Below are 27,497 nucleotides of genomic sequence, written 5' to 3'. Positions count from 1 at the left end.
TGGAATAGTTGTAGATGCTCTTGATTACAAAAAATAGTCTGCTAAATGTTCTACTATGTTTTAATCTTTACAAATCATTAAATGCAATATGCTACTCTCGATTTTTTTTTTAAAACATTCAACCTCTCCCTCCTGTGGTGCCAGATATGGCTCAATGTAGCTGGATTTCAAAATACCCTTGGGCTGAAGATGCATCACCTTGTGGTCTAGCCCTCTGAGCTTCCTCATTGTTGTGGTTGATACCAGGCTGTCAGTGGCATTTGGTTCATGCTTGGCACCCCTGTTCGTCTTTGACATCTCTGGGACCCCCTGCATCCGTCGTCATCATGGAAACCTCCCCTGGGGTAACTGCATGGAGGGCCGTTGTTTGGTGCAATGTTGTGCGGACACTCTCTTGACCAATGTGTCAGCCGACCACATTTGTAGCAGCCTTCATCTCTTCTTCGCCTTGATCGTTGCTCTCCTCTCCATTGTCCCTTTTGTTGATGCTGTTTGGGAGTGTATACCTGTGCTTGCGGCTGTACTTGGGTAGGAGGATATGCAGGTGTTTGCTGTTGCTGAAATTGTGTGGGAAGATATTCTGGTACTTGCAGCATCCTGTTTTGCGGACAATATTTGGCCCAATGGGAGAACTGACCACACACATATGGAGCATCCTTCACCTTGAAAACCTTGTCCTGTTGCTCGATTACCTCCTTGGAAACGTCCTCTTCCTCTGCCACTTTGTCTTCCTCGGAAACCTCCTCCCCCTCTTTGTTGATTCTGCACCTGAATCTCTGGCACTTCCTGAGCTTGAATTGTTGGAGGTGTCTGACCTGCCTTCTCTGGTTCTATGGCCATGTCTGAGAACTTCCCCTCCCTTCTCCTTTTCATGTTCCTATAAGCTTCGGTGTCTCTCCCTGGCTCTTCAAGAGTCTTTGGTTTAGTGCCTTCACTGCGTTACCTTGTTCTGTAATTAATTATTATGCTTCTTCTTCTCTTCGCCTTTCAACTCCTCGTGTCTTGAGTTCTTCTTCCATTCCTCTGCGGTGTTCTCCCATTCTTCTGTTGAGTTCTGCCATCAGCTGAGTGGCACTGGATAGGTTTCCTGCCTCATAAGCCAATTCTCTCTCTCCTGCGGTGAATTGAATTGAAGCATGGTGAAAAATGTTGTTCTCTGGTATGTCGGGAGGAGAGTCTTCGGTCAGGCTTGGATACTGCCTTGGAGTTTGGATAACTGGAGCGGCTTCTGTTATTCTTGCTATGTCTTCCCTCATTGGCAGGTCTGCTTCTTGGACCACATTTATGCTCTCTGCCGGCCCAATACTGACATATTTTAGATGATGTAACAGACCTATAACTCTTGATTTCCTTTGGTCAGCTTTCACCCATACACTTTGCTGTTGTAGGTGTTCTTCATGTTCATAGTCAAACACTGCTATTACATGGGCTTCTGTTGGTCCAGGCTGAACATCTGCTGGAATCAATCCCCCCGTTTACCAGTGTTCCAACAGTTTCTCTATGTAGTTCCATTTCTCCTGTCTAAAATTTAGATGTGTCGTAGCATCTGATCTTATGCATATCCTCTCTTTAACAGTTTGGTCTCAACTTAGTGTCTTTCGGTGACATGTTCTTTAACTACTTGAATGGAATTATTAAGTTATCAAAGATTATTACATGGCTTAGTTGAATACTCGATTCTGATTGGTCAATTCAGAACACGTGACACGTTGTTAATACCGAACAGACAGACCGCTGTCAAGGACTTATTGACCGTTGTTAAGGACGCTCACATCTTCAGAAAGAAGTCCGGTCGATTTAACTGTATACAGTTGGGCCGAAAAGCAAACTGCATGCAGTTTGCTTTTCGAACTGAGACATGAAAAACAGCGCAGAAGTAACGGGGCAGAAACCCTCCTTTTTACGCAGCGGTCCAGTCATAGACATCAAACAGCGACACATATTAGGGCAGGGATATCTACTTTTAAAGCAAGGAGCGATGTTTTCAAATCTGTAATCAAAAAGCTCCTCAAAAACGCAAGCAGTTCCTGCCGTTGGCTTTTCAAACTGACAAGACAAGAGACGCTCTAACTGTTTTTCAAATGTAACAGTTTGAAAAGCAAGCAAACTGTCTGATTGTCTTTAGTTTTCCGCTGTCGTGTGATAGCAACATGGAGAATTTTAACATTAATTTTAATATATTTGGAGAGCACAGTAATTTGGAGGAATGGTTATTGGCTGATGAGTCCCCAGTGAAGAAAAGAAAAATACAAGAGGGACAAGAAAACAGCGGAGAAGTAACGGAAACCCTCCTTTTTACGCAGCGGTCCAGACATAGACATCAAACGGCGACACATATTCAGTGTGCAGTTACTTTGGCATTAGGGCAGGGATATCTAGATACTTTCCAAGGTTTGACATAATGAATTGTGCTACTTTTAAAGCAAGCAGCGATGTTTTCAAATTCTGTAATCAAAAAGCTCCTCAAAAACGCTATCGAATCAGTTCCTGCCATTGCTACGTTAGTTCAAACGGTAACAACGGACTATTTTTCTTAGCGGATGCATGTCAATTTAAATTAATACAACTATTTTTTAAATCAATAAAATCATTTTCTAAATACATAAAAGCATTTCAATTAATATTGGGAGTCATAACGTTACTTTGTTGAGAATGTGGCCATGTAATAAGCGGGATAATGTGCAGCGACGTGGTCATTATGGGGAAAAGAACACCGACAGGCTGATCAGGAGCCCGACGCGAAGCTAAATAAAGCTAATAAACTAATAAAGAGCCAATATACTGCTAATATGCATGTTAATTAACAACTAGTTGATGGTGAATTTGTGTACCTTAATATAAAGTGTTACCAAAAATACAAACTATTTTGGCTCCTTCCTGTCTTTCTAGTGGGTCTTGCTTGGCTTTATACTGGCTATCTTCTAGCTCTATTCAGGTTTTTTTCTAGCTCTCTCCCTGATAATTTTCAGAACCTGAAGGCTACAGACTATCTTCTGGTTCTCCTCTGGATCCATCCACTATCTCTTGTCTCTGTTGTAGTGGACATTTTTATTATATCCTTATATGCTTAAACCAAATGCTTCTCATTTCCTGAGATGTGCCGTTTTCTTCTATCTACTCTACTTTGGGTTTATTCCCAAGCGCTTCAAGGCCACAGAGCTGATTTGGCTACTGGGTTGAGACTCACACAAAGTCACACAAGAACTTCCCTACTCTGGGAACCGTTATGCTATCTACAGCTCAAGGACAGATGTCTAATAACAATGTTCTAACCTTCTCACTCTTTCCTGTATATAAGCTTTGCTACCATATTGTATGGCGCACACTCACGCAGACTATTATATGCTCTGTGAGACCTGTGTCTATTTTTATTGTATCTTATGTATTTGAAGCTTCAAATAAATAAACAGAAAGACAACTGTCTGATTCACCATTTATTTGTTTTTATCACTTTGACTTGTACCTTCCACAGTGTTGGGTCTCAGATTTCCATAACAATGTTCAGTGAATTACACTTGTGTTACTGGAGCAGGCAAAGCATACAACAGATACTTTCAGCATTATCGAAACACAAAGTGGAAGCTTGGATGAAACAAAGCAGACTTCTAAACAATGAACACACGCAAGTTAGAAGAAATAAAGTTGGGTTTTATGCGTTCTCATTTCATAAACAATCTTTGAGTACAGACCCCGTCCATCAGAGAGCACACAACCCAACAGCACGTTTTTGGTCTAGCATCACTTTACAAAACGTTTGCATTAAGACACTAAGACTAGCTGGTCATTTGTAAAGGTCAGTCCACCTTAAATGATCAGCAGGTGAAAGGCAGGACACAGGAACTTGGTCCTGAGAAGATGTAACGATTATTAAACAAGATATAGTCGAGTCAAGGGGTCAAATAAAGGAACATTTGTGATTATTAGCGAATCGGTTGCAGGTGGGTGAAATCAGGCTTAGGGAGTAACTTATTACAAGTCATCAGGATACAAAATAGGCAAATGTATTCCCTTACAGTTACAGAAGCAAAAACAATCCGATAACAGGTACATTTAGGTAAAACAGGGCTCATTAACAGGATAGCAATGATACTAAACATTTAGAAATGAAGAAAAAAACATCAAATTATCCTATATCTCTATATAGAAACTTGGAGCCCTCAATCCAAAATAAAATGGTTCATCAACAGTCAGTGGTTAACGTATAAATCAGAAAATCAGTATGACAAAAACATTAAACATATTGTCCACTTATGTTGATAAAGATGGAGTTCATTTAAGTCTTATATGAATGTTGTGCAACAATGTTAATCCAGTCAGACAGATTTTTCTCATGTGTGAACTGTCATAAGACGTATTCATTGTCCTCTCCATCAGCTTCTGTTTCCTTGTGTTCAGCTGAGCTGCTGATTGGAGGCTCTGCCTCTCCGTTATCCTCAGTTTGAATTGCATTAAGCTGTGAAGATTGACGACCAACACACTTGTGTCTTTTGAAATCACTACGCCATTTATATATTTTGTCACAAACATTGCAGCTGTATATTTGCTCTCCTGTGTGGACGCTCATGTGTCTCTTTAAACTTCCTCTCCGTGAAAAAGCTTTCTTACAGACTAAGCAGCTGTGTGGTTTCTCTCCTGTGTGGATTCTCATGTGTGCCTTTAAACTTCCACTCCGTGAAAAACCTCTCTCACAAACTGAGCAGTTGTGTGGTTTCTCTCCTGTGTGGATTCTCATGTGTTTTTTTAAACTTCCATTCAATGCAAAATATTTGGTACAAACTGAGCAGCTAAAGGGTTTCTCTCCTGTGTGGATTCTCATGTGTTCCTTTAAATGTATATTCTGTGAAAAAGCTTTCTTACATACTGAGCAGTTGAATGGTTTCTCTCCTTTGTGGATTTTCATGTGTCGCTGAACATTTTTTCTATATGTAAAAGATTTCGTACACACAGAGCAGCCAAATTGTTTCTTTACAGCACTATGGCTTGAATCACTAACAGATTCTTGTCTATTTTTCAGTGAGTTTGAGCCTGTTGCAGGTTCTCTGGTCTCCTTCCAATCAGCACTGTCTTCAGTGTCAGGTTCAGAAGAGTTTCCATTCAATGCAAAATATTTGGTACAAACTGAGCAGCTAAAGGGTTTATCTCCTGTGTGGATTCTCATGTGTTCCTTTAAATGTATATTCTGTGAAAAAGCTTTCTTACATACTGAGCAGTTGAATGGTTTCTCTCCTGTGTGGATTTTCATGTGTCGCTGAACATTTTTTCTATATGTAAAAGATTTCGTACACACAGAGCAGCCAAATTGTTTCTTTACAGCACTATGGCTTGAATCACTGACAGATTCTTGTCTATTTTTCAGTGAGTTTGAGCCTGTTGCAGGTTCTCTGGTCTCCTTCCAATCAGCACTGTCTTCAGTGTCAGGTTTAGAAGAGTTTCCAATGTCAGGTTCAGAAGAGTCTCCAGTGTCAGGTTCAGAAGAGTCTCCAGTGTCAGGTTCAGAAGAGTCTCCGGTGTCGTCCTCAGTCTTTGGTTGTAAACTGCTCTCTGGATCTGAGTTCCTGGCTTGTTCTGGTCCTCGACAGTCATCTCCATCAGCTTCTATTTCCATGTGTTCAGTTTGTCTTTGATGAGGCTGTGAGGACTGAGATTTCTCTTCATCATCTTCACTCTTCACAGGGTTAGGAGTGAAAGTGGGCTTGGTGATATCAGCCTCCTCCAGCTCCTGAAGCTGCTCTCCCTCCTGACTGATCCTGAGTTCCTCCTGTTCCTGTTTAATGTGTGGGGGGGGCTCTGGGTCCTCCTGGTCTAGACCGGTGCTCCACTCCTGCTGGTCAGGGAGAACTTCTTCTTTAACGACCACCAGCAGCTGGACGTCTGCAGGTAACAGGAAACACACAGTAAGAAACAACTGTTAAGTGTTAGCATTTAAAAATCGAATCACCATTACAATGTGTAACCCACTCAAATAATGCAGTGAGTTTTTCACCTTGTAATAAACAGCAGCTCCCACTTGGGGCAGTGGTGGGGCAGCAGAGTCTGCATATGAGGGAGGAGAGGAAGAGCAGGCCAGGTGTGGTTGTTAATGAGGCTCAATGAGTGGCAGCTGGATGTGGGCCCTGTGTGTGTAAGAGTGTGGGCAGTGTTCGAATTGTTTGATGATGTGCTTATTTGATGCTGCGGGGAACCAGGAACTAGCAGAACCGACGAAAGTTTTTGGAACTGCAGTTTTTGTCTTTTCCTCACCAGAGAAAAGATTATAAAGGATTCTACTCACCAGAAAAAGGACTGATGGTCATTGGATTACCAGAGAGAGAGACTACAGACTACCTGGGTTCGATTATTGTTGTTTTGTCCATGATAGCAGATTGGGTTTCACTGGGGTGGATGAGGGGTTTGTCAAAGTGTTGTATGAATGTTTAATAAAATGCCGGCTATATTAATTTAATATTGTTTTTTTCTATTTATATTGTCTTCTACTCCTCATTGAAAATAACCTAGTACATAGAAGTGTTACAAATGGGAGAAATGTTGCAACCCTAATTAATGCCTTTGTTTTTATACTTTCATACTATCTTTATAAGTCCCACCTATTGTGTGTTTGTGTTGGCTCAATCCACCTTATGTAGCCCAATCTCTTTCCACTTCCAGTTAAAAAAGAAAAAGGTTTTTTCTTCTGGTTTAGCACTAGCTGCAATGTAAACAATGAATATCTATTTGGGATCGTTCACAGATACACTACGCCTACAGTATAGAATGCAAATACTCTTAAAAATTAATATCCTGCATTCAAACCTTATTTAAGTAAAAGTATGCAATTATCATCAGAACATTTTACGGCACCTTCTTATGTAATAGTAATGATGGTGCAGTAAAATGATCCCTGTCAGTGTTTCATTTATGATGTTTCCTGATTATTTTGTATGTTGCATTTTACTACTGTACATGTTCAAAGTTGCGCTTGTATAAATGATTATAGATGAGGGAACCTGCTAAATATTAAAATATGTGTGTTTTTTATATACAGTACCAGTCGAAAGTTTGGACACACCTTCTCATTCAATGGTTTTTGTTTATTTTAATTTGTTTCACCTTTGTAGATTAATACTGAAGACATCAAAAGTATAAAAGAAAACATATGGAATTATCTAGGTAATAAAAAGTGCTAAAAAAATCAAGAGTATGATTTTTATTTTAGATTCTTCAAAGTAGACCCCTTTTGCCTTGATGACGTGAGCCTTGTCAAGAGTCCATTTGTGGAATGACTTACCTTCTTAATGTGTTTGAGACCATCAGTTATGTTGTGCAGAGGCAGGGTTAGTGCACAGTGGAGAGCCCTATTTGACTACTGTTGTAATCCCTATTATGGCAAGAACGACTCAACTCAAAGAGAAACGACCGTCCATCATCACGTTAAGAAATTAAGGCCAGTCGATCCGGAAAATGTCAAGAACTTTGAATGTATGTGCAGTCACAAAAACCATTGAACGCTATGATGAGACTGGCTCCCATTAGCACCCCCCCCCCCCCCGGGAAAGGAAGAGCAAGAGTTACCTCTGCTGCAGAGGATAAATACATCAGAGTTACCAGCAACACTTATTGTTTAGGTCCTTTTGAAAAGCAGGCAGTCATATCATTAACTAGAACTAGCTAGATCTGAGATGCTACCAAAGATGCTTCCTTACTTCGAGCAGTTGCTCCTGGGCATTAACTTATCACTGGGACAGTCATTTTTCGTAAATAGACGGAGGGTAACAGCCATATTTCAATATTTTTATGACGACCTCAGTCTTACAGTAGCGTGTCCGAGCAACAGCTAAAGCCTGGTACTGCATGCTATTTAGCTTAAGCTAGTTAGCAGCAAAATGCCTCCGTTCTCTACAGATGACTTCCACAAACTTCTAAAGAAGATGGCCGTGTTGGAAAGGAAAATGCAACGGTTGGAAGTTAACGTGGAAGTGAATGGACTATGCTGGAATGTCACCACTTCACCAGTATTGCAAAATAATGGAGAGGCATGCTAACTCACAGCTAGTTAGCAGCTACAAGGATTCCAAGGAACTGGAGGGCTATGTACCGGGTAATAAATCTACAAGTGGTAGTCCTCCCTGTATCTCTCTGTGTGCAAAGAGTAAATCATTTCCATGGGATTTGGGAGGACAAATAACAGGCAGAGCCCAGCGCTCTGAAATCTGTGATGCGACCGGCTGGCCTGCATTGTTATCATCTAGGAATATCGCCTCTTCAACCCCTATTCATACTAGGTAACAGCCGTGGACAGCTGCTAAAGGGAGAACTACAAACAATCCTCCTAAACCACCGAGTGCGCCAATCCAGAACAGATACGCTCCACTGACCCAGAACCAGAGATCTCTTTCAGAAGACCTGGATAACCTGTCCTCTTCACACAGCAGGGTAAGGACCAATAGCTACTCCTAAAGTAAAAGGCTATAGGTAAAGCTAACGACTTGGCCTGAAACTCTGATTGTGGGTGACTTTGCAGTAAGAAGTCTGTGTAGTAAGAACAAAAGAAAAAAGTACTTCCTTTTCCCAAGTAAATGGTCTCTGACTTGGCTGATAAGACCTTGCATATTGCTGCTGAACAGCCGACTGTGAACAATGTGGTACTGCATATTGGAACGAATGAAGTGCTGAAAAAAGACTTTAAATGTTTGTTGGACTCTGTCACCTCTCTAAATGCGGAGGTGTTCATTAGTGGCCCTCTACCGCCAGTCAGAAGAGGAGTGGAGAGATTCAGCAGATTGTTTGCACTGAACACGTGGCTTTCAACTGTCTGTACTGACCATTCTGTCAATTTGATTGACAATTGTAACTTTTTCTGGGACCGCAGACATCTTTTTAAGGCAAATGGAGTTTGCCTGAACAAGTCAGGAGTGAAATTGTTTATCTCTAACATATTCAACTGCCTGCGTCATCAATCTGTTCCCTCTGCCAAGGACAAGCGGCAAGTGGAATCAAAACAAGAGAAAGACACAACACATCACGCAGAAAACCTTGAAGTATCACTGCACCCGCCTGAGGAATGTCTTGATTATGGGAAACCTATGAGACAAATGGAGGAGTCTCCACCGCCCTTCACCCCCCCCCCCCTATCACCTTTGAATATACTCTTCCTTCACCCCCTAGCTCTCTCTACTCCCCGTTCACCCTTTCACCCTCCCTCCTGGAGTTTCATGACCACATGAAAGAGATACAGAGGGTTGGCACCAAGTCCTTCCTGGAGTTCAATGACCGCATGAAGGCGATACACAGGGTTGGCAGCATGTCCTTTACCCCCGCCCCTCAACGACGCCCAGCGCAATCATCGAAGCGCACCATCTCCCCGTGTTCATCACTGTGCCTACATCAACCACCTCCCCCCCTTCAAGATAGCCTCTGCGGTCTCTGAAGCCTGATAAGAATGTGTGTGTACAAAACGCAGCAAACTCTAAGGGATATGTGCTGGGTCCAGGCTCAAGGGCGTATGGCACTCTCAACTATTTCCAGGACAAGCTGGGGCCCTGCCTGCCAGTAGCTTTGCCGATATCTGTGTTGATAGGTAATAGATTGAGGGCGGTGAATCAGCTTAGACACAGGAATCGCTCAAACGTTTGTGTGAGTTTATCAAATGTAGCAGTGATTCCATGTCAGCCACAGCTTGTCACAAAACATCTGACTGTTAGTGTATTTAACGAACGTAAACTAGCTTTATTAAATGGCAGGTCTTTGCCAGGAAAAACATTTTTAATCAATGATTTTATCACCGAGCACAATCTCGATTTTATGTTTTTAACAAAAACTTGGATTGAACAAAATAACAGTGCAGCTGTTCTTATCGAATCAACCCCTCCCAACATTAGTTTTATGAGTCAGGAAAGAATGCATAAGAAAGGAGGTGGAATTGCATATTTGTTCAATGATTCCCTTCAATGCAGGAAGACATCTTATGGGCTAACCCTAACCTGGTGCGGGAATGGCAGGGGCACACACACACACACACACACACACACACACACACACACACACACACACACACACACACACACACACACACACACACACACACACCACACACACAACACACACACACACACACACACACACACACACACACACAACACACACACACACACACACAACACACACACACACACACACACACACACACCACAACACCACACACACACACACACACACACACACTGTATGTAATGTAAATGTGTAGGGGGGGGAGGTACAGTGGGTGGTCATTGAAAATATGTTCTGATATATGTTCTTCACAGAAAATGAGCCAAGGCCATTGAGTGTGGGTTTGAAAATAATTTATCATATAATTTTTCTTTTGCTACATAATGAAAACGGGTCCCACAGACCTGAATACCATACAAGGGTTAACTGAAAATACTAGGGAAATGTTTACTCAGAATTTTTCTTCCACACAGGGTGCACTTGACCCTGCTAACACCTCAGTAAATTAGTAGATCATTTTAAAAGGTCCCATCTCATGGCCATTTCTACTGATCATAATTCCATTGTTGAGGTATACTAAAATAGATTTATACTGTGCAATTTTCCAAACTCACCTTGGTTTCTCATACAGCATCTCTGTAAAGTATGTGTATTCACTCTGTCCTAAACGGCTTGTTGGAGCTCCTGCTCCCTGTGAGCCCACTGTGCTCTGATTGGTCAGGACGTTGCGAGGCTCGTTGCTGCGATCTGCTGCGAGGAGCGGACAGGCTTCCGGGTCGGCGATACAGCAAGAACAAGCGAAACTCATCCTGAGCACACACAAACACTCACAGCCGAAGTAAAAACAATAAGTGTGGCTTGATATTGAGTAAGAAAAAGGCTTACAACGCTGTGAGCATTGGTCTGCGGAGAGCATTGGTCTGCGGAGAGCATTGGTCTGCGGAGAGCATTTCTCCGCGATCCCAGCTTAGAAGCCCGAAAAACGTTTACCCATTTAAACAGTCGTGGTAGATACCTTGTTTGTTTTAAATATCATAAATACACTAACAACAATGAATACTGACAGGTTGTGTACCTGAACTCCCGCTGGTCCAAACAAAGTAGGAACAGCATCGTTCTTCAGTGCCCTACGCTGTACATATCCGGCATGAATCGCTGAAAGGTTTGTGAGGCTTTGTTTCGTGAAATGCTGGCAGAGGGTGTGGCCTCTGGGTATTCACACGTCACAGTACCCAGGAAGTAAACAATGGAAGATGAGAAATCTCCAACAAGGCGTTTTGGGGCAGCATAGACTGTGTTAGAGTTTTACTCGCTACAGGGTGTACTTTGAGGGTTTTTGACTCTGCAGACCGTTTACATGCATACACACCTTCATAACAAGGGGATGGGTAATAACCGGAAAAGCATGACATGGGCCCTTTAATTAAAAAATTGTTATAGATGCCATTGCTCCAACAAAGGTAAAGGAAGTGTCTGGCAAGAAAATATCTCCATGGAGGCCATGACAGTGAAAACAGAAAAAAGAGAGTGGAGAAAAGCTGAACGTAGGTGGCGAAAAACAAATCTCCAAGTTCATTTTGAAATCTATAAAGAGAGACTTGGCTTTTATAATTTGGAATTGAAAAATTGCATGACAGTCTTTCTTCTCTGACATCATTACCAAAAACAACGCACGTGCCCTATTTGCTACTGTCGACAGACTAACAAACCCCCCAGTGTCAGTAGCTAGGGTTAGACAAATAGCTCGTGTTACCGCCCTTACATGCTAAACTCTTATTCCACTTTTGGCAACGAGCATTCTCCACATCGAGACGGGTAAAGTTTAACCACCTCGGAGCGCGATCTCCCACGTGTGTGTGTTGCTGCATGTTGCAGCTGCCCGTGTGTAAACTGCCCCGCCCCCTCGCAAGCAGGCGGGGGAGAGAAAGATCGAAAATAGACGCATTTGTTTGTCTTTTTGCATATTAGAAATTAGTTGGCGACACTAAGACTGCGATATAATAAATCTTTGTAGCAATAATACATGACATATATTTTTTAAATGTCTCCAGTACCGATAAAAAGACCAATAAAGTTAGAGCTTAACGGGGCGTAAAACACACGTGATGACGTCACCAACGAATCGACGACTGAATTAGTTGGCAACTAATTTGGTAATCGATTTTAATCGATTAAGTCGATTAGTTGTTGCACCCCTATCAGTAGCCTCTGAATTTCTATCCACCAGGGCATGAAATACATTTGCCTCCTTCTTCACTGACAAAACTCAAAAAATCAGACAAGCAGTCAGTGCCTCTGTATCAGGTACAGCAAATGTTTTGTCTCTGTGTCCACCTAATATCAATTCAGACATCAGGACACAATTCCATCAGATTAATGATAAAAACCTAGAGGACATTATTCAACTTCTGAAATCCTCCTCCTGCTACCTTGATATTATTCCCAGAGGCTTTTTCAAAAATGTTGTTCATTGCATGGCCTCAGATCTCCTTCATATAGTAAACAAGTCTATTCACTCAGGTGTTTTTCCACAGGCCCTGAAAACTCATCATTAAACCGCTCTTAAAAAATAATAATCTAGATGCTTCATTAATGAACAATTACAGGCCAATATCAAACCTCCCATTTTTAGGTAAAATCATTGAAAAAGTTGTTTTTCAACAGTTGAGTAACTTCTTGCATTTAAATAACTGTTTCGATGTGTTACAATCAGGCTTTTGTCCAAACCACAGCACTGAGACTGCTCTTGTAAAAGGTCTTCAATGACATTCACTTAAACATAGACAGTGGCAAAACTTCAGTGTTAGTATTATTAGATCTCAGTGCTGCGTTTGCCACTGTTGACCACAGCATATTACTAGACCGACTAGAAAACTGGGTGGGACTTTTGGCAACAGTTCTAAATTGGTTTGAATCCTACTTAAAGGACAGAAACAAACGTCCTTTCTATAGGTAAATACACATCTGAGTTGACAAATATGACAAGTGGGGTACCTCAAGGCTCCATATTGGGGCCTCTTCTCTTTAATATCTACATGCTACCACTGGCTCAGATAATGAAAAACAACAAAATAAGTTACCATAGTTATGTGGATGGCACACACATTTACATAACCATTTCACCAGGAGACTATGCTCCAATTCAAACACTTACAGCCCGTCCACACAGTGGCGTGCGCTGACGCTTGCCGGCGGGCGTGTCTGAAACTCGACCAACAACCAATCACATGAATCTCCCGCCCCTGACACACAAGCAGCGGTTTGATTGGCTAGAGCCTGTACTGGCATATGATTCGATTGGCTGACGCCAAAAGTTGAACATTGCTCAACTTTTGCAGCGAGCCACGCCAGCTACGCTCCACGTCGCTTCCCACGATGCATTTCGGCTAAAAGTGACGTCACCCCATTCAAAGTGAATGGGGAAGCGTCAACGCACACCGCTGTGTGGACAGGCCATTAGGGTAATGTTGTGAATCGAGTGGCCCATGGTGGTGGTGGGGTTATGGTATGGGCAGGCGTATGTTATGGACGACGAACACAGGCCACTCGATTCACAACATTACCCTAACCCTACCCCTACCCCTCACACCAGATACTGACTGGTTTTCTGACCCCCCCAGACCCCCCCAATAAAGCAAAAATGCACATTTCAGAGTGGCCTTTTATTGTGGCCAGCCTAAGGCACAACTGTGCAATAATCATGCTGTCTAATCAGCATCTTGATATGCCCCACCTGTAAAGTGGGATGGATTATCTCGGCAAAGGAGAAGTGCTCACAATCACAGATTTTTTCAGATTTGTGAACAATATTTGAGAGAAATGGTTATTTTGTGTATATGGAAAATGTTTTAGATCTTTGAGTTAATCTCATGAAAAATGGGAGCGAAAACAAAAGTGTTGCGTTTATATTTTTGTTCAGTGTAGTTCCCCTATTCTTTATCAAGTAACATTTTAGATGTGTTTATTATTGAAAGTATGTATTCATTGATTTTTTAATGAATTATTGTCCTGCATTTTGAATTAATCCAAAGTATTGTTTTAATTTGCTTTTTACACATGTATAAGAAAAGGTGAATAAAGAAGCACATTAAAACTAAATTATCAATTTATGTCACATTTAATCAACTAGTGCCTACATGTATGGTTAATATTTAAATCAGTACATTAAATGGCATATTATTCAATGTATGTATTTTTATAAAAATATATATTTTGGTAGGTTTGCGCTTCCGTAATAAATTATAATTATTATAATAAAATATATTTGTCTAATAATACTTACATACTTTTACTTAAATAAGATATGAATGCAGTACTTTAACTTGTAATGGAGTATTTTCACAGTGTGGTGTTTGTACTTTTACTTCAGGATCTACTACCTGCAGCAAGTGCTGATAAAGAGTCTAAAGTGTTATTAATGTGATAACAAAGTGTTACTGAAGAGTTTAAAGTGTTAATTAAGAGTAAAGGGCACAGACCTGCTCTGTGTATCCGAAGCTGAGGCTGTAAAACAGCGTCCAGTAGTTTCTGGAGTCTCTCGTTCTCCTCTTTGGAAACAGACAGCTCCTCCTCGAGCTCTGCTATCGTTTTTTCAAACAGAGCAAATATCTCTTCAGCAGAAGCAGTGAATCGCTGCTTCTTCAACGACAGCAGCATTTGGACTTTACTCATGTTTACTAGATCACCTGTTCCTGCTAACTCCGTTAAACACACCGTTTCTCTCTCCATCAAACTCTCAATCTGACTAGTGTTGCTAACGTGTTTCCAGCTAGCATGCTAAGCTAGCTCCTATAGTCCGAGGTAAACGCCCCAGAAAAAAGAGCACCGAGTCCATTCAGAGGTTTATCCAGACACACAGATGATGGATCAGTAGTGCTGGAGCTCACACACACTTTCTCAGGAACACAGAGAGAGAGAACTGTAGCGACGAGACGCCTCCTCGATCCAGGTTAGAAAGAGCAGAGAAGTTCACTTCTTCTTCTTTGGTGTTTATTGGCAGTTGGCAAACCAACTTGTAGGTATATTACTGCCACCAACTGGACTGGAGTGCGGACAAGAGACTATGCAGAACAATAATAAACAAAAAGAACTACTGCCATTTGCATCTGTGCTACTGCTTCCCCATAGCGAGTTATGTAAATATGTAAAATTATGCTTCATGATCTGTATTTACATGCATAACTTTGTAACTTATACCACTCTGAATGTTGCAACTCCTCCCCCCTCTGCCAGAGTCCCTGGCCCTTTCTCATTTCTCTAACTCCCCTCCTCGACTCCCCTTCTCGACTCCTATTCTCGATACTTAGTCCCGCCCACAGGAGATGCGAGCGGAGGGGAACCGAGGAGAGAGGAGGGGAAGCAGCAGGCGGTTAGAGAAATGTGAACTCCTCTCCTCTGAGCGGTCATTTTAAAGAGACGTCCATTAATGATGACAGGAGGCACAGCAGCCCTCTGTCTGATGGACAGATGTGTTCATGAAGACTTATATATTTACTTTGATTCATTCACAGTGCGGTATAATGAGGCAATAACAGGCTACAGATGCGGACACACACAAATACACACACACACACACACACACACACACACACACACACACACACACCACACACACACACACACACACACACACACACACACATATATCAGTCGCGAGCCGTCAGGGCCCTCTAGGCCCTCTGTGAGGGCCTAAGATATTCTAAAAAATAATATTTGAAAACATAAACAAAACATTTTTTGAAAAAATATTTTTAAAAATATTTTTTTGTTGTTACATTTTTCATTAGTTTTCCCAAAATAACTTGATTTAATTGTATTTAAAATAACATTTCCAAATAAATAAATCCTTCGAATCTGCCTGTTCAGTTTCTGTTAGAATGTGAAGGGTTAAATGCTGTCTCTGCGAGTTACGGCCCCTACACACGGCGGCGTGCGTTGCCGCTTCAACGCTTCTACCCATTCACTTTGAATGGGGTGACGTCACGATTCGCCGAACTGCATTCTGGTAGTAAAGCGTAGCTTCTCTCGAGGTGCTCGCTGCAAAAGTAGAGCAATGTTCTACTTTTGCCGCCTCGACGGAGGCGTCAGCCAATCAAATCCCTCGTATGTAAATCTGACAGTACAAGCAGTAGCCAATCAAACCGGGTGTATGTTGGGAGAGCCAGACCGCAGTTATTTCCCATATGTCAACAAAAGGAGGAGAAAATGATCGTGGCGGTAGGGAACATACAGGGATACAAACCGGAGGAGCCAGGCATGGGGGGAGGTGGCAGAGACAGTGGGGGAAACTGGTAGGTTTTCGCTTGTTTGGGGAGTTTATATCCAGTGTACTTCGTTTGAATGGACAGCTAGCAAGCATAGACAGTATATTTAGCCAGCATGGATGTAGCATGAATGCTTTGCTTTGTATGTCCGGGGCGGGACATTCATGTGGTTGGTTGTTGGTCGGGCTGCTCGCGTTGATTCCCCAAGCTCAAGACACGCCCACCGCCAAGCGGCAACGCACGCCGCCGTGTGTAGGGGCCGTTACTAGGCTTGTTTGAGACGCGTTGCGGCTCGCCTCGAAAGTAGACGAGAGTAGCCGATCGCAGCCGGGGGAGGTGTCAAAATGCTCGTCTTAAGTCGGACAGCTCGGACTCGGAGTCGGCTTGACGGGCTGGGTTTGCAATGGCGGAAATTGCGTTGGCGTTTTTCGTTGCAGATGAAGTGGATGCAATAGAAATCCCACATGTATTGTATGGAGAATGACATGATCTAAAGGGACTGTGATTGAGAGAAAATTAAATATTTGTTTACAATAAACATGAATATGTCATTTGTTTGATTTGCATTAAAAGACAATACCATTTTTGATTTAAATGATAGATTACCTTGTGCATTTGTTGCAGCCCGTGCTTGCTGCATAAGTGCAGCTGCTAAACTGTTATCTGAAAAATAATTTACATCATTTAAAATCATATCCAGATTGTTGGAATGCAATTTAGTTGTTTACTCACCATTTTGTAGTCTTTGGGAAATGTCTTGAGACTCTTACAGTGATGTCTCCCTGTCCATCACGCAGTGCAGTGTGCGAACTATACCACGGTCTCCGGGGGAGCCGGGATTTTTTTTAGACATAGGCCTAAGAGAAAATCTGTTGCACACGGGGTGGTGCCACAGGTCTACATTTACATGAAACGTCCCGATGGATCATGTAAATGTCAACAGATTTCCCGAGCATGTATGGGCTACGCAAACTTCAATCAACTTGATAATAAATAATCCACGGACCACCAATGTAACGTTTGACTGTTTAATTAATTAATTAATCAACTTAAAATGACTCAAATGTGATCCACTCACTACACTGTTGGCTGGTCCAGCCAGCCGGCGGCCACGGGACCACCGCAGCAACTTCGCCCCCCATCTCGAGCAGCAGGCAAGGAGGAAGAGGAAGAACAGGTGGGGTGGTCATCAGCAGCATCATCATCTTCTTCCACATCTCCTTCGATCTCTACTACTGTATGGTAGTTGTAGTCATCAAGTTAGCTTCTCTTGGCTCGTCTTCTTGTGTCTCTTCAGCCCCCAAGTTAACGTTAGCTGTCAAGTTAGCACTAGCACTGACGTTAGCTCCCTCCTCTCTCGGTTCTGTTGTAGCAGCAGTCACAACGTACGATGTGCTACCACCAGCTACATTCGGTTGGTCTTCTTGATCAGGTTGTTTGGCCGTCTTTTTAAAGAAATTGCCTAAGTTGTTTTTTTCTTTTCGACATGTCAGCAGCAGCAACAATGCCTGGTAAACATGCAGTGCTAACTAAACGAGCTTGTGAGTGAGTGGGTAGTGGGTGGAGCTGCGGGCAGCGTGCAAGTAGGCGACACTTTTTTCATGAATCATAAACTCTAAATATAATTTTATTTCACTTATTTTACACCTTTGAAAAAAAAACAAGCCCAAAATAGAATTTATTTGGTCATCATATCAGTATTTTAGAGAGCTCCCCCCAAATTTCACAAACCATGTTCCCAGGGGAGCTCATGTCACCACTAGGGGAGCTATAGCTCCCCCTGCTCCCCTTCAGTTCGCACCCTGACGCAGTGTAAGCACCACAAATTCCATTTTACCCACTGTAGACAAAGGTGATCTCCATTGCTTTATATAGGTTTGTTAATTCAGTCATGATGAGGAACCACACCAGTGACTGGGTTCCATAATTAGAAATGCTCCTCCCTCTTAATGTTTGCAAAACTGATAGGCTACAAATGATCAGTCCCTTCAGATCCGCACACATGAAGCTTAATGAGCATGAATTGAACAGACCTGCTACTGTGTTAATTCTTTAGCTGCCACTGCTGCTTTATGATGTGTACAACATGGATGTAATTTGATTTAATCTTGCCATTTTAAATGATGTATTCAATAAATAAGGTTAAACCGTTTTTTTCTACAATTAAATATGGGTTTAAATATAGGCCCCCTTTTTCTTAGCCCATGTGTTTTAATAGTTCTCTGAGTTTGTGCTGTGCCTGCAAAACCACAGAGAGCTCGGTTTTCTGCAGGGTGACGTGGAAGGGGTTTATTTTCCAACACACACGACAGGCGGACCAGTCGCTCATATTTTTAGAGCTTTGTAGCGTTCACAGTTATTTTATTTTACCTTCCGGCTGTTTTTGCCCTGCAGCTATTCCCTCTGTGGAAATGTAGATTATTAAGCGGATTTTTTTCTCCGGTTTTTCCTGCAGGAGATGTCTGTGTCTTGTGGTCGGACACAGGTGCCTCCTGCTTGTGTTGTTTGGATGGAAAATGCATATAAAGCAAGTTTAAGCTAGAAGAGAGATGATGTCTATACACTCATGTGCCAAGGTTATGTGGGTTTTACATAAAAAAACACATCACTTTTTAGTAGGGATGTAACGATACCCAAAACTCACGGTACGATAATATCGCGATAAAATGTCCACGGTACGATAATAGATTTTATTTTAATGATTTGGTTTAACTTATAGAGAAACTTTATTGTTATTGCACATATTACAGGTACTGCGACAACGAAATGCAGTTTAGCTTCTAACCAGGTGCAACAAGCAGTGAAGTGGAAAGTAATGTACACAATCTACAGAATAACATATAGAATGAATTGAATGATGAATAAACAGTGGGGTATGAATACACTAGATATCAGCCTGTGAGCAGTATGAACAGTGTGTATGAATATGCTAAGATATATAAAGTATGAAAACGGTAAGCAGTATAGTATAAAATATATAGATATTAATTTCATGATGATAAACATTGTGGAACAATGATGAAAAATGGGAATGGATGTGGCGACGTAAAACTGACACAAAACAACAACAAACTTTTGCCAGCCAATTGGAGAGTTTCATCAGCAGCACGTGGTATAAACCACCAATGAGCGCTCAGCTCGAGATACCAGCGAGCCGTTTCCCATCAAGCATTTCGCTTCCGCAGCTCGTGGAGAGCAACTGCGCCAACTCGCCTCGCTCTCAAGGCTGCGGGGGTCTTTGTCCCGCGAGATTTCAAAGTCTCATGTGGGCGAGCCTCCAGAGCAAGTCGGACAAAATGACTAACCATCATGCAACGCACTAGCAAGACGTTGATCGCAACTGCGCAGGTCTGCGCAGGTCTGCGCAGGTCTGCGCAGGTCTTGCTTGTCTCAAACAAGCCTACTGTGAAGACGGGAGAGCTTGTTGGTCCGGTTGGTCCCTCTCTACATTCACAGAGGGCCCACTATAGTAACTCAACGAGAGAGTAATGTCAAATGACAGTACAATTAACCAATCATATCTTCCCTCTAAATGGACGGGCTTTATTTTCACGGACTTTATGACAAGTTCCACCTGCTGTGAAGTCTATAGAGGCTTCTCAATACTCACATTTCCCCTCCTCGACTCCTCGGTCCTCCGGTAGTGACCCGGAAATGAATTTCAGCGCGCCATTTTGAAGGACGTCTCATTTCTCTAAATGCACGAGGAGGCTCTCTGGAGGAGCTATAACCGAGGATACACTGACGGTTCCTCCACGGCTCCTCCGCGGATGCATTTCCGGGAACGGTGGAGGCGTGACGCACGGCCGGACTTATCTCAGCCAATGACAGCTCTGCATGCATCCCCTGGATATTATTTTAGAACCTGCTCTCATCGCAACGTGATGTTTACAGTGATAACAGCTGTGAGGTGCAGAAAGCAGAGCAGTGTGTACAATATATATCACTCAGTATAACAGGCCTACTCTCTTTATTTGCTTTAGTTTAGTAGATATCTACAAAAAAAGAGTCGATATTTTTCTAAGACCATTTAGTGCTTCACATAATAAAATACACAACGGCTGTAGCCTGATTATGCTTTAGGAGCTGTAGGTGTGTGTGGTACAGTGTGTAGGTGTGTGTGGTACAGTGTGTAGGTGCGTGTTGTACAGTGTGTAGGTGCGTGTTGTACAGTGCGCAAATGCGGTGGACAGACAGGTCTCAGTTGGTTTGGTGTCCTCTGCTTACTTTTAATACTTGCAAATCAACCTGATCTCACCAGAATGCGTGACTCCACCACGACACCTTAACACCACAATGCGTGGTGGAGTTACGAACTTTGTTACATTTACGTGTTGGCACCACGCAAACAACCCCAATGTAAAGTGAATGAGGCTCCTTTGTCGTGGTGCACACACGCATTTCTACAACGTCCCGCAGTGAGCTTTTATTCTATACAACGTTTTTTAAATCTACTTTATAGCTTGTAGTAACTCACGGGAGGCTTCTTTTATTGTATTTGTATTCATAATTATTTTTATTTTTCGTCAGAATGTAAAAATTACATTAGTTACGAATTTGTGTTCTCAAAAAACAGTGCATTGTGTGTAATGCAACTGTTAATTTTATTAAATTAGTTAGTTTTTAAGGAAGGCCAGAGCTTCAGCTGTGTCAAATATTGTTCCCTTTAGTTAACGTTATTTAAAAGATAATGATCATGTCCCCTGTATTGTATTACGAGCGTCCATTCCCATTGGATAATGGTGAATTTTACACCCGGAAGTAAGTATTGTCCTTACTGTCGATTGATTTTACAGTGATATCTGCACTACTCATCGACTAAAAAACACCAAATTGTCCTTGTTAATTACACAACATTGATTGGTTTGAATTGTGTACAATGCTTTTGTATTTTCCCCCTTCGATTCGGAGAAACAAATATTTTTTCGGAGTTTTTGGACGGCAGAAGACACTACACTACCCAGAATCCTCAGCTATCGTTTGGGACTACACCATGTGCTTAGCTTGACAAACCCCGTGATCAGTCCTCAAGCTCTGTGATTGGTTGACCTCCAACTGCATTCCATATGAAAAAAAAACGTTTCGTAAAAGAGAAAATCATACTTTATTCAGCAGTGCTTGCTTTACTCTTTGAAAGTCATCACATGAATGCATTGTAATAAATAGTTTGGCTGCATTACATATTAAACATCTGTCGTAGTTCTGTATTTATCTACAGAGATTGGGCATCAGAATAGACCGGAAACTATTCTTTTACCGTTCTGTTTTAATTTCACAATAAAGTTAGTAGTAATATTTTGTTTTGATATTATTGTTTTTTATTAACTACTAGACGACTGGGTCATGTTAAGACCATCTTTTCTGTGTTGCTATGGGTTTTTTCCATCGCTTTTGTGTTACAAATATCAAAACAATAACAAAATAATATTCGCCGTAAACTAAACCGGAAACAGCAGTATATTTTATTTTGTTAACACTGTAAACTTGACAGCCTTTTAACCTATGCTTTTAACCCAAACCACCTACTGGTTAAAGCACGTTATTACACGTTTAGAGTAATTGCAATGCAGGAAGATTGTGTTGCTTTTTAATTGACTGTTTTAAAATGCCTTTTTCTTAATGTCTTTCATTTTTGTAAAGCACTTTTGAATGTGTTATATTTTATGAAAACATTTAAATATTAAGAGTACATACAAAATAGTGGGAAAGTAGAAGGTCAATTATATAAATATAGAATAGAAAATATCAAGAAGATACTCAAATGATATCTAGAGTAATAAGGCTTTATTTAAAGAAATGTGCAGAATACGACAGTGTAATGGTGGAAGTATACACACATTGATAGATGTTTTGTAATGCACTGTTGAGGAACCTGTGACCCAAGTTTTTCATTTATTGCATAACTACACTGTTGTGTATATGATATGTCAATAAACCTTAGAAAATCTTGAAATCTTGAAAGGGATGTGCAAAATAGCAATTATATACAGTCTTTAATTAACTATTAGAGAATAACGAGTAATGAATATGCTTTAAACGGATCTGCAGATAAATATTTAGTCTTCTCAAGCACCAACTATCAAATATCTCTCCTGATTGTTGGCACTTGAGAATCACCTTCACTGAATTTCATTCAGGTGTAACTAAAGTCTGATTTAAGGGTTGTTTATATTTCACATCATTAATCCAAATCTGTAAAGTAACTAAAATAAATGTAGTGGAGTAAAAATACCAGGTTAACCTTAAAGAAAGCCCTCAGGATTATAAAAGACCCCATCACCCCAGGCACAAACTGTTCTGTCTGCTGCAGTCTGGCAGGCGGTACCGCAGCATCCGGACTAAAACCACCAGACACAGAGACAGCTTCATCCCACAGGCTATACGATTATTAAACACCTGAACTTAGAAATAACATTCATCTGGCTGCTACTTAGAAATTATTTATCTAATATATCATATTCCAATCACTTGTATATAGACTCTTATTGCACTATTTCACTATTTTTTCTGTGTATCTGTTTTATTGCTTAGCACTGTTGGAGGAGCCTGTGACCTAATGGGGGGGGGGGGTCGGTAGGACAGGTTCGATTCCTGTTTTGAATAGTGTGCCGTCGATGGGTTTCATTCCATTTCAAAGTCCTTTTTGACGCTCTGTGTAAACTTCGCGCATCCAATCACAGAGGTTGAGGACTGATCACGGGGTTTGTCAAGCTAAGCACATGGTATAGTCCCAATTCCCGATTCTGGGTAGTGTAGTGTCTTCGGCCATCCTAAAACTCCGAAAAAATATTTGTTTCTCCGAATCGAAGGGGGGAAATACAAAAGCATTGTACACAATTCAAACCAATCAATGTTGTGTAATTAACAAGGACAATTTGGTGTTTTTTAGTCGATGAGTAGTGCAGATATCACTGTAAAATCAATCGACAGTAAGGAGAATAGGCTACTTACTTCCGGGTGTAAAATTCTCCGTTATCCAATGGGAATGGACGCTCGTAATACAATACAGGGGACATGATCATTATCTTTTAAATAACGTTAACTAAAGGGAACAATCTATTTGACACAGCTGAAGCTCTGGCCTTCCTTAAAAACTAACTAATTTAATAAAAATCACAGTTGCATTACACACAATGCACTGTTTTTTGAGAACACACATTCGTAACTAATGTAATTTTTACATTCTGACGAAAAATAAAAATAATTATGAATACTGTAGTGGAAATTTTTATTATATCCTTACAGTATATGCTTAAACCAAATGCATCTCATTTCCTTCTTCCTGCTTTCTTTCTTCCATCTACTCTCCTAGGGGGTTTGTTCCCAGGCGCTTCAAGGCCACACAGCTGCTTTGGCTACTGGGAGACTCACACACAGTCACACAAGAACTTCCCTACTCTGAGAACCGTTATGCTATCTACAGCTCAAGGCCAGGTGTCTAATCACAATGTGACCGTGTGAACACAAGAGTTATAACATTCCCACTCTTTTCCTATATAACCTCTGCTTTTTCATTGTACTGCGCACACTCTCGCAGACTATTCTATGCTCTGTCAGACCTGTGTCTATATTTATTGTATCTTATGTTATTTGAAGCTTCAAATAAATAACCAAAAAGACAGCTCTGCTCGATTCACCATTTATTTGTTTTGATCACTTTGACTTGTACTCTCCAGCCGTGCTGGGTCCTACATTTCCATAACAATACAAATAAAATAACGTGCAGACACGTAAATGTAACAAAGTTCGTGACTCCACCACGCATTGTGGTGTTAAGGAGTCGTGGTGGAGTCACGCATTCTGGTGAGATCAGGTTGTTGCAAATACAACTTTTGGCCCGTAATTTCAATTCCCCATTTCAGCAACCAGAGAGAGGGGGGGGGGATATATCCAGTCTCTGATTGTGTTACGTTATTATGAGAGTGCTCTCATACTTTAAATTGCATATATTTATATAAATATATTTGTGTGTGTGTGTCTGCATCTGTAGCCTGTTATTGTCTCATTATACCGCACTCTCAATTAATTCAAAGTAAATATGTGGGGGAACAATGTTCAGTTGATCTAACGGAGATTATAAAATATGACAAAACACTCGACAGCTGATGCAGCTGTTGCCACGTAATAATGAAGTTCTCATTTCTTTAAACGTCTGCTGCTTCCCCTCCTCTCTCCTCGGTTCCCCTCCTCGGTCCTCCGCTCGCATCTCCTGTGGGCGGGACTAAGTCTCGAGGAGGGGAGTCGAGGAGGGGAGTCGAGGAGGGGAGTCGAGGAGGGGAAATGTAAGAATTGAGAAGCCTCTTATGCAAGTGGTGCAGTGACGCGTCCTAAAACCCGGAAGTATGCTGCGCTCGGATTCCCTCGACAAAAGAGCAATGGGATTTCTCCATAGGGTTTTGGAAGATAGCTGGAAATAAGGTCTGTGGAAAACGAACCTGTTAGATAAATGCACGTTTTGTTCAGCCGGATAATATCCACATGTCTACCCTACTTTTATTATTTTCGAATCATAAATCTAATCGATAGATTTATGATCGATAGATTCAGTGGCGGCCGGCCCATAGGGGCGCTAGGGGCGCCGCCCCACCTCTTGCCAGATACAAAAAACAAACAAAAAATTAAATTAAAAAAAAATATTTAAAATTAAAAAAAAATATATATATATATTTTATATTTTAATTTTTAATGAACAAGGTAAATATCATACAATTGGTATCACAAAAATACAATTTGTGTTACGATGTCTAAAGTTACTGATAAGTCACATGTTTCCTTTCTGGCCTTGCCCATGGCATTAGTTTATCATTACCGGGCGGAGCCCCCGAACCAAACAGCAGCAACCAGCACGTTGCAAAAGTCTCAATAGTAAACTGTGCCGCCGAAACATAATTTCAGCCAATCAGCGCCGTCAAATATTTTGGTCACATGGGCGCTCACGTTGGCGCCCATGTTGCTTACGTGCGTTGACGTGAGTTGTTTTTTAGACTCGTGAGTGACCAAGGTGACGCAGTATTTGGATGAGAATGGTGTGCAGGTGGAGTCGCCGGAACCTCGGTCCGCACCCAATTCCGTGCAAGAGCTACTCTCCAATCCTTTCGAAAGGAGAAGTTTGGGAGATAAATTGATACTTAAAGACCTTGGACCGGACCAACCTGATTTGTATATATCACAGCAAGCTCGTGAAAAAAACAAAATGTATCAACGAGGCAGGCTTCTCACATGGCTAGCTGGATGCAAACAGGTAAATGCTATCTTTTGTTTCCCATGCTTGCTCTTCAAACAGCCGGGACAGATACGATCTGTTCAGAAACTAGACAAGTTAAACAAGTACAAACCACAGACTGTCTGTGTCATGGCGAATACAGTCGCTGGTTTATTTATGTCTGTATAGGCCGTTGTTGTGAGTGTGGACGGTCGGAGCATATATAAGCTTAGCTTAGCCAAGCTCCATTCAGAAAGCATTCTAAAAGGTTTTTCGCCTGCCATCTGTCTGCAGACTTGTCAAAGCATTAATTCATGGTTTTTACTAACCGGTATCAGTATGTTGTTAATTCGGCATCATTTTGAAACGTGTATTACAATTAAATCACGGTAAAATATGTTCATCTTGTTGTAGTTGTAGCTCCCGAGCCAGCGCGTCTTGTTTGAATGATGCGAGTAAACACAGCTGGCAGCTGCGGTGAAACTCGAGCGACTAGAGCGATGCGATAAGAGCGTTTAGAGCGAAGCGAATATTCGCATCGCGTCCGGTCTGAACGCAGCATTAAAGCGAGCTCCGCGCTGCACTGGAAACGCGCCATTACATCACCAGAAGGTGAATTTAAGGGGTCATTTCTCCCCAAAATTGTTTTTACTCACTCTATCAACAGCCCCACCAAAAATATTTTCCACCAGCCGCCACTGGATAGATTTATGATTAGCATAAGTTCGTTCATGATGGCTCACTTCAGTGATAGTGATGACATCGTTGCGAAATTATTAACCGAGTCATTTTCAAGATTGAGTTACAATGATAAACTGGAGTGGCAAAGGATCAGCTGCATGACCCGCCATCAAGTGCTTCATCCAACATCCAAAAGGACGGGAGGATGGACTTTGTGTTTAAGTGATTTGATCATCAAAGGTATATGCCTAAGTAATTTTCAATGTGGGCTGCCGTGCCGACTTAATTCATTTGTAATTGTTACTTGGCTGTGGGTGCCCTGTCATGATAGGTGTTTATATAAATGGTGTTGTTTTGTGTGGTAGAGGGTCGCTGTCATTGATGCGTTTTGCACCTATATATTATATATACAGTCTATGCTCGGGCCGCTGTTTTGATATTCCGCTGAAGTATACGCTGTGACGTAATATCTCTTCTTTTTTTTCGAGGGAAGGGGGGGGGGGGTCAGAGGGCCTAGGTATAAAAGTCACGGCTCGCCACTGATATATATATATATATATATATATATATGTATATTTATATAAATATAAACAATTTCAGAATCAAACAGAGCACTCTCATAGTAACGTAACACTATCAGAGACTGGGGCCCTTTCTCATTTCATCAAATCCCTCTCCTCGACTCCTCGACTCCTCGACTCCTCGGTCCTCCGGTAGTTATTTTATTCTTTTAAAATGTTTTCCGGATTTCATATAATATAAACACCAAATCCCAGCATGCATTGTGGCTAAAACATCCAATCAGCGAGCTTACACCATAGCTGAGGATCTTGGGTAATCGCTCGAAATGCCTACGTCTGTTTCCGGCTATTTTTATTTTGAAATTCAGTTCCTGACGGACGCCAAAAAAGCCCGAGATTATGGAATTAAACCAATAAATAAAGCAAGGATAATTGTGTGTTATTGGTGAGTAAATAAAAGTGTGTTATTTTGAAAAGAATAACAAATTAGAAGGAAAAAAAGATTTAAAAAATACAGATTTCAGTATTCTGAGGCTCTGAGCCCCATTTACTTTCCTCACAGACGGCAACACTAAAGGTCTAAAATAAAGACCTAAATGAATATTTGGGATGTTCTTGCCTTTAGATTCTCCCAATAAGTCCAAGTACAGAGGGTGACTTTGCTGTGAAAAAACACATTTCCACCAAAAAAACGTTAGCAACCATGAATGTGTACACATTCATGAAGTAATCTTCGTCATAACTAGCAAACTAAACATCATGTACATGTACTGCACAAATAATCAGAAATAAAAACTCATTACTCGCATAAAATGACATCAAAACGCATTTTAATGGTCAAATGAACCTTAAAATAGGCATTTTCCA

The 27,497-nt window shown here is 41.4% G+C and overlaps 1 protein-coding gene across 1 annotated transcript; it reads right to left on the bottom strand.

Moving 5' to 3' along the window:
• Positions 1 to 3,437: 3,437 nt before the first annotated feature.
• LOC117443371 (zinc finger protein ZFP2-like) lies at positions 3,438 to 14,935 on the bottom strand. Its single transcript, XM_071202592.1, has 2 exons — positions 14,442 to 14,935; positions 3,438 to 5,871 (listed from the first exon to the last, which is right to left on the bottom strand). The coding sequence occupies exons 1-2, from the start codon at positions 14,689 to 14,691 to the stop codon at positions 4,343 to 4,345; spliced, it is 1,779 nt and encodes a 592-aa protein (XP_071058693.1). The 5' UTR covers positions 14,692 to 14,935; the 3' UTR covers positions 3,438 to 4,342.
• Between the last annotated feature and the right edge of the window lie 12,562 nt (positions 14,936 to 27,497).

The sequence above is a fragment of the Pseudochaenichthys georgianus genome, unplaced genomic scaffold (assembly GCF_902827115.2).
Source record: "Pseudochaenichthys georgianus unplaced genomic scaffold, fPseGeo1.2 scaffold_596_arrow_ctg1, whole genome shotgun sequence".
NCBI classification, from domain to species: domain Eukaryota; kingdom Metazoa; phylum Chordata; class Actinopteri; order Perciformes; family Channichthyidae; genus Pseudochaenichthys; species Pseudochaenichthys georgianus.
Note: the sequence above shows the minus strand (reverse complement) of the source record. Positions and strands in the feature narration are given on the sequence as shown.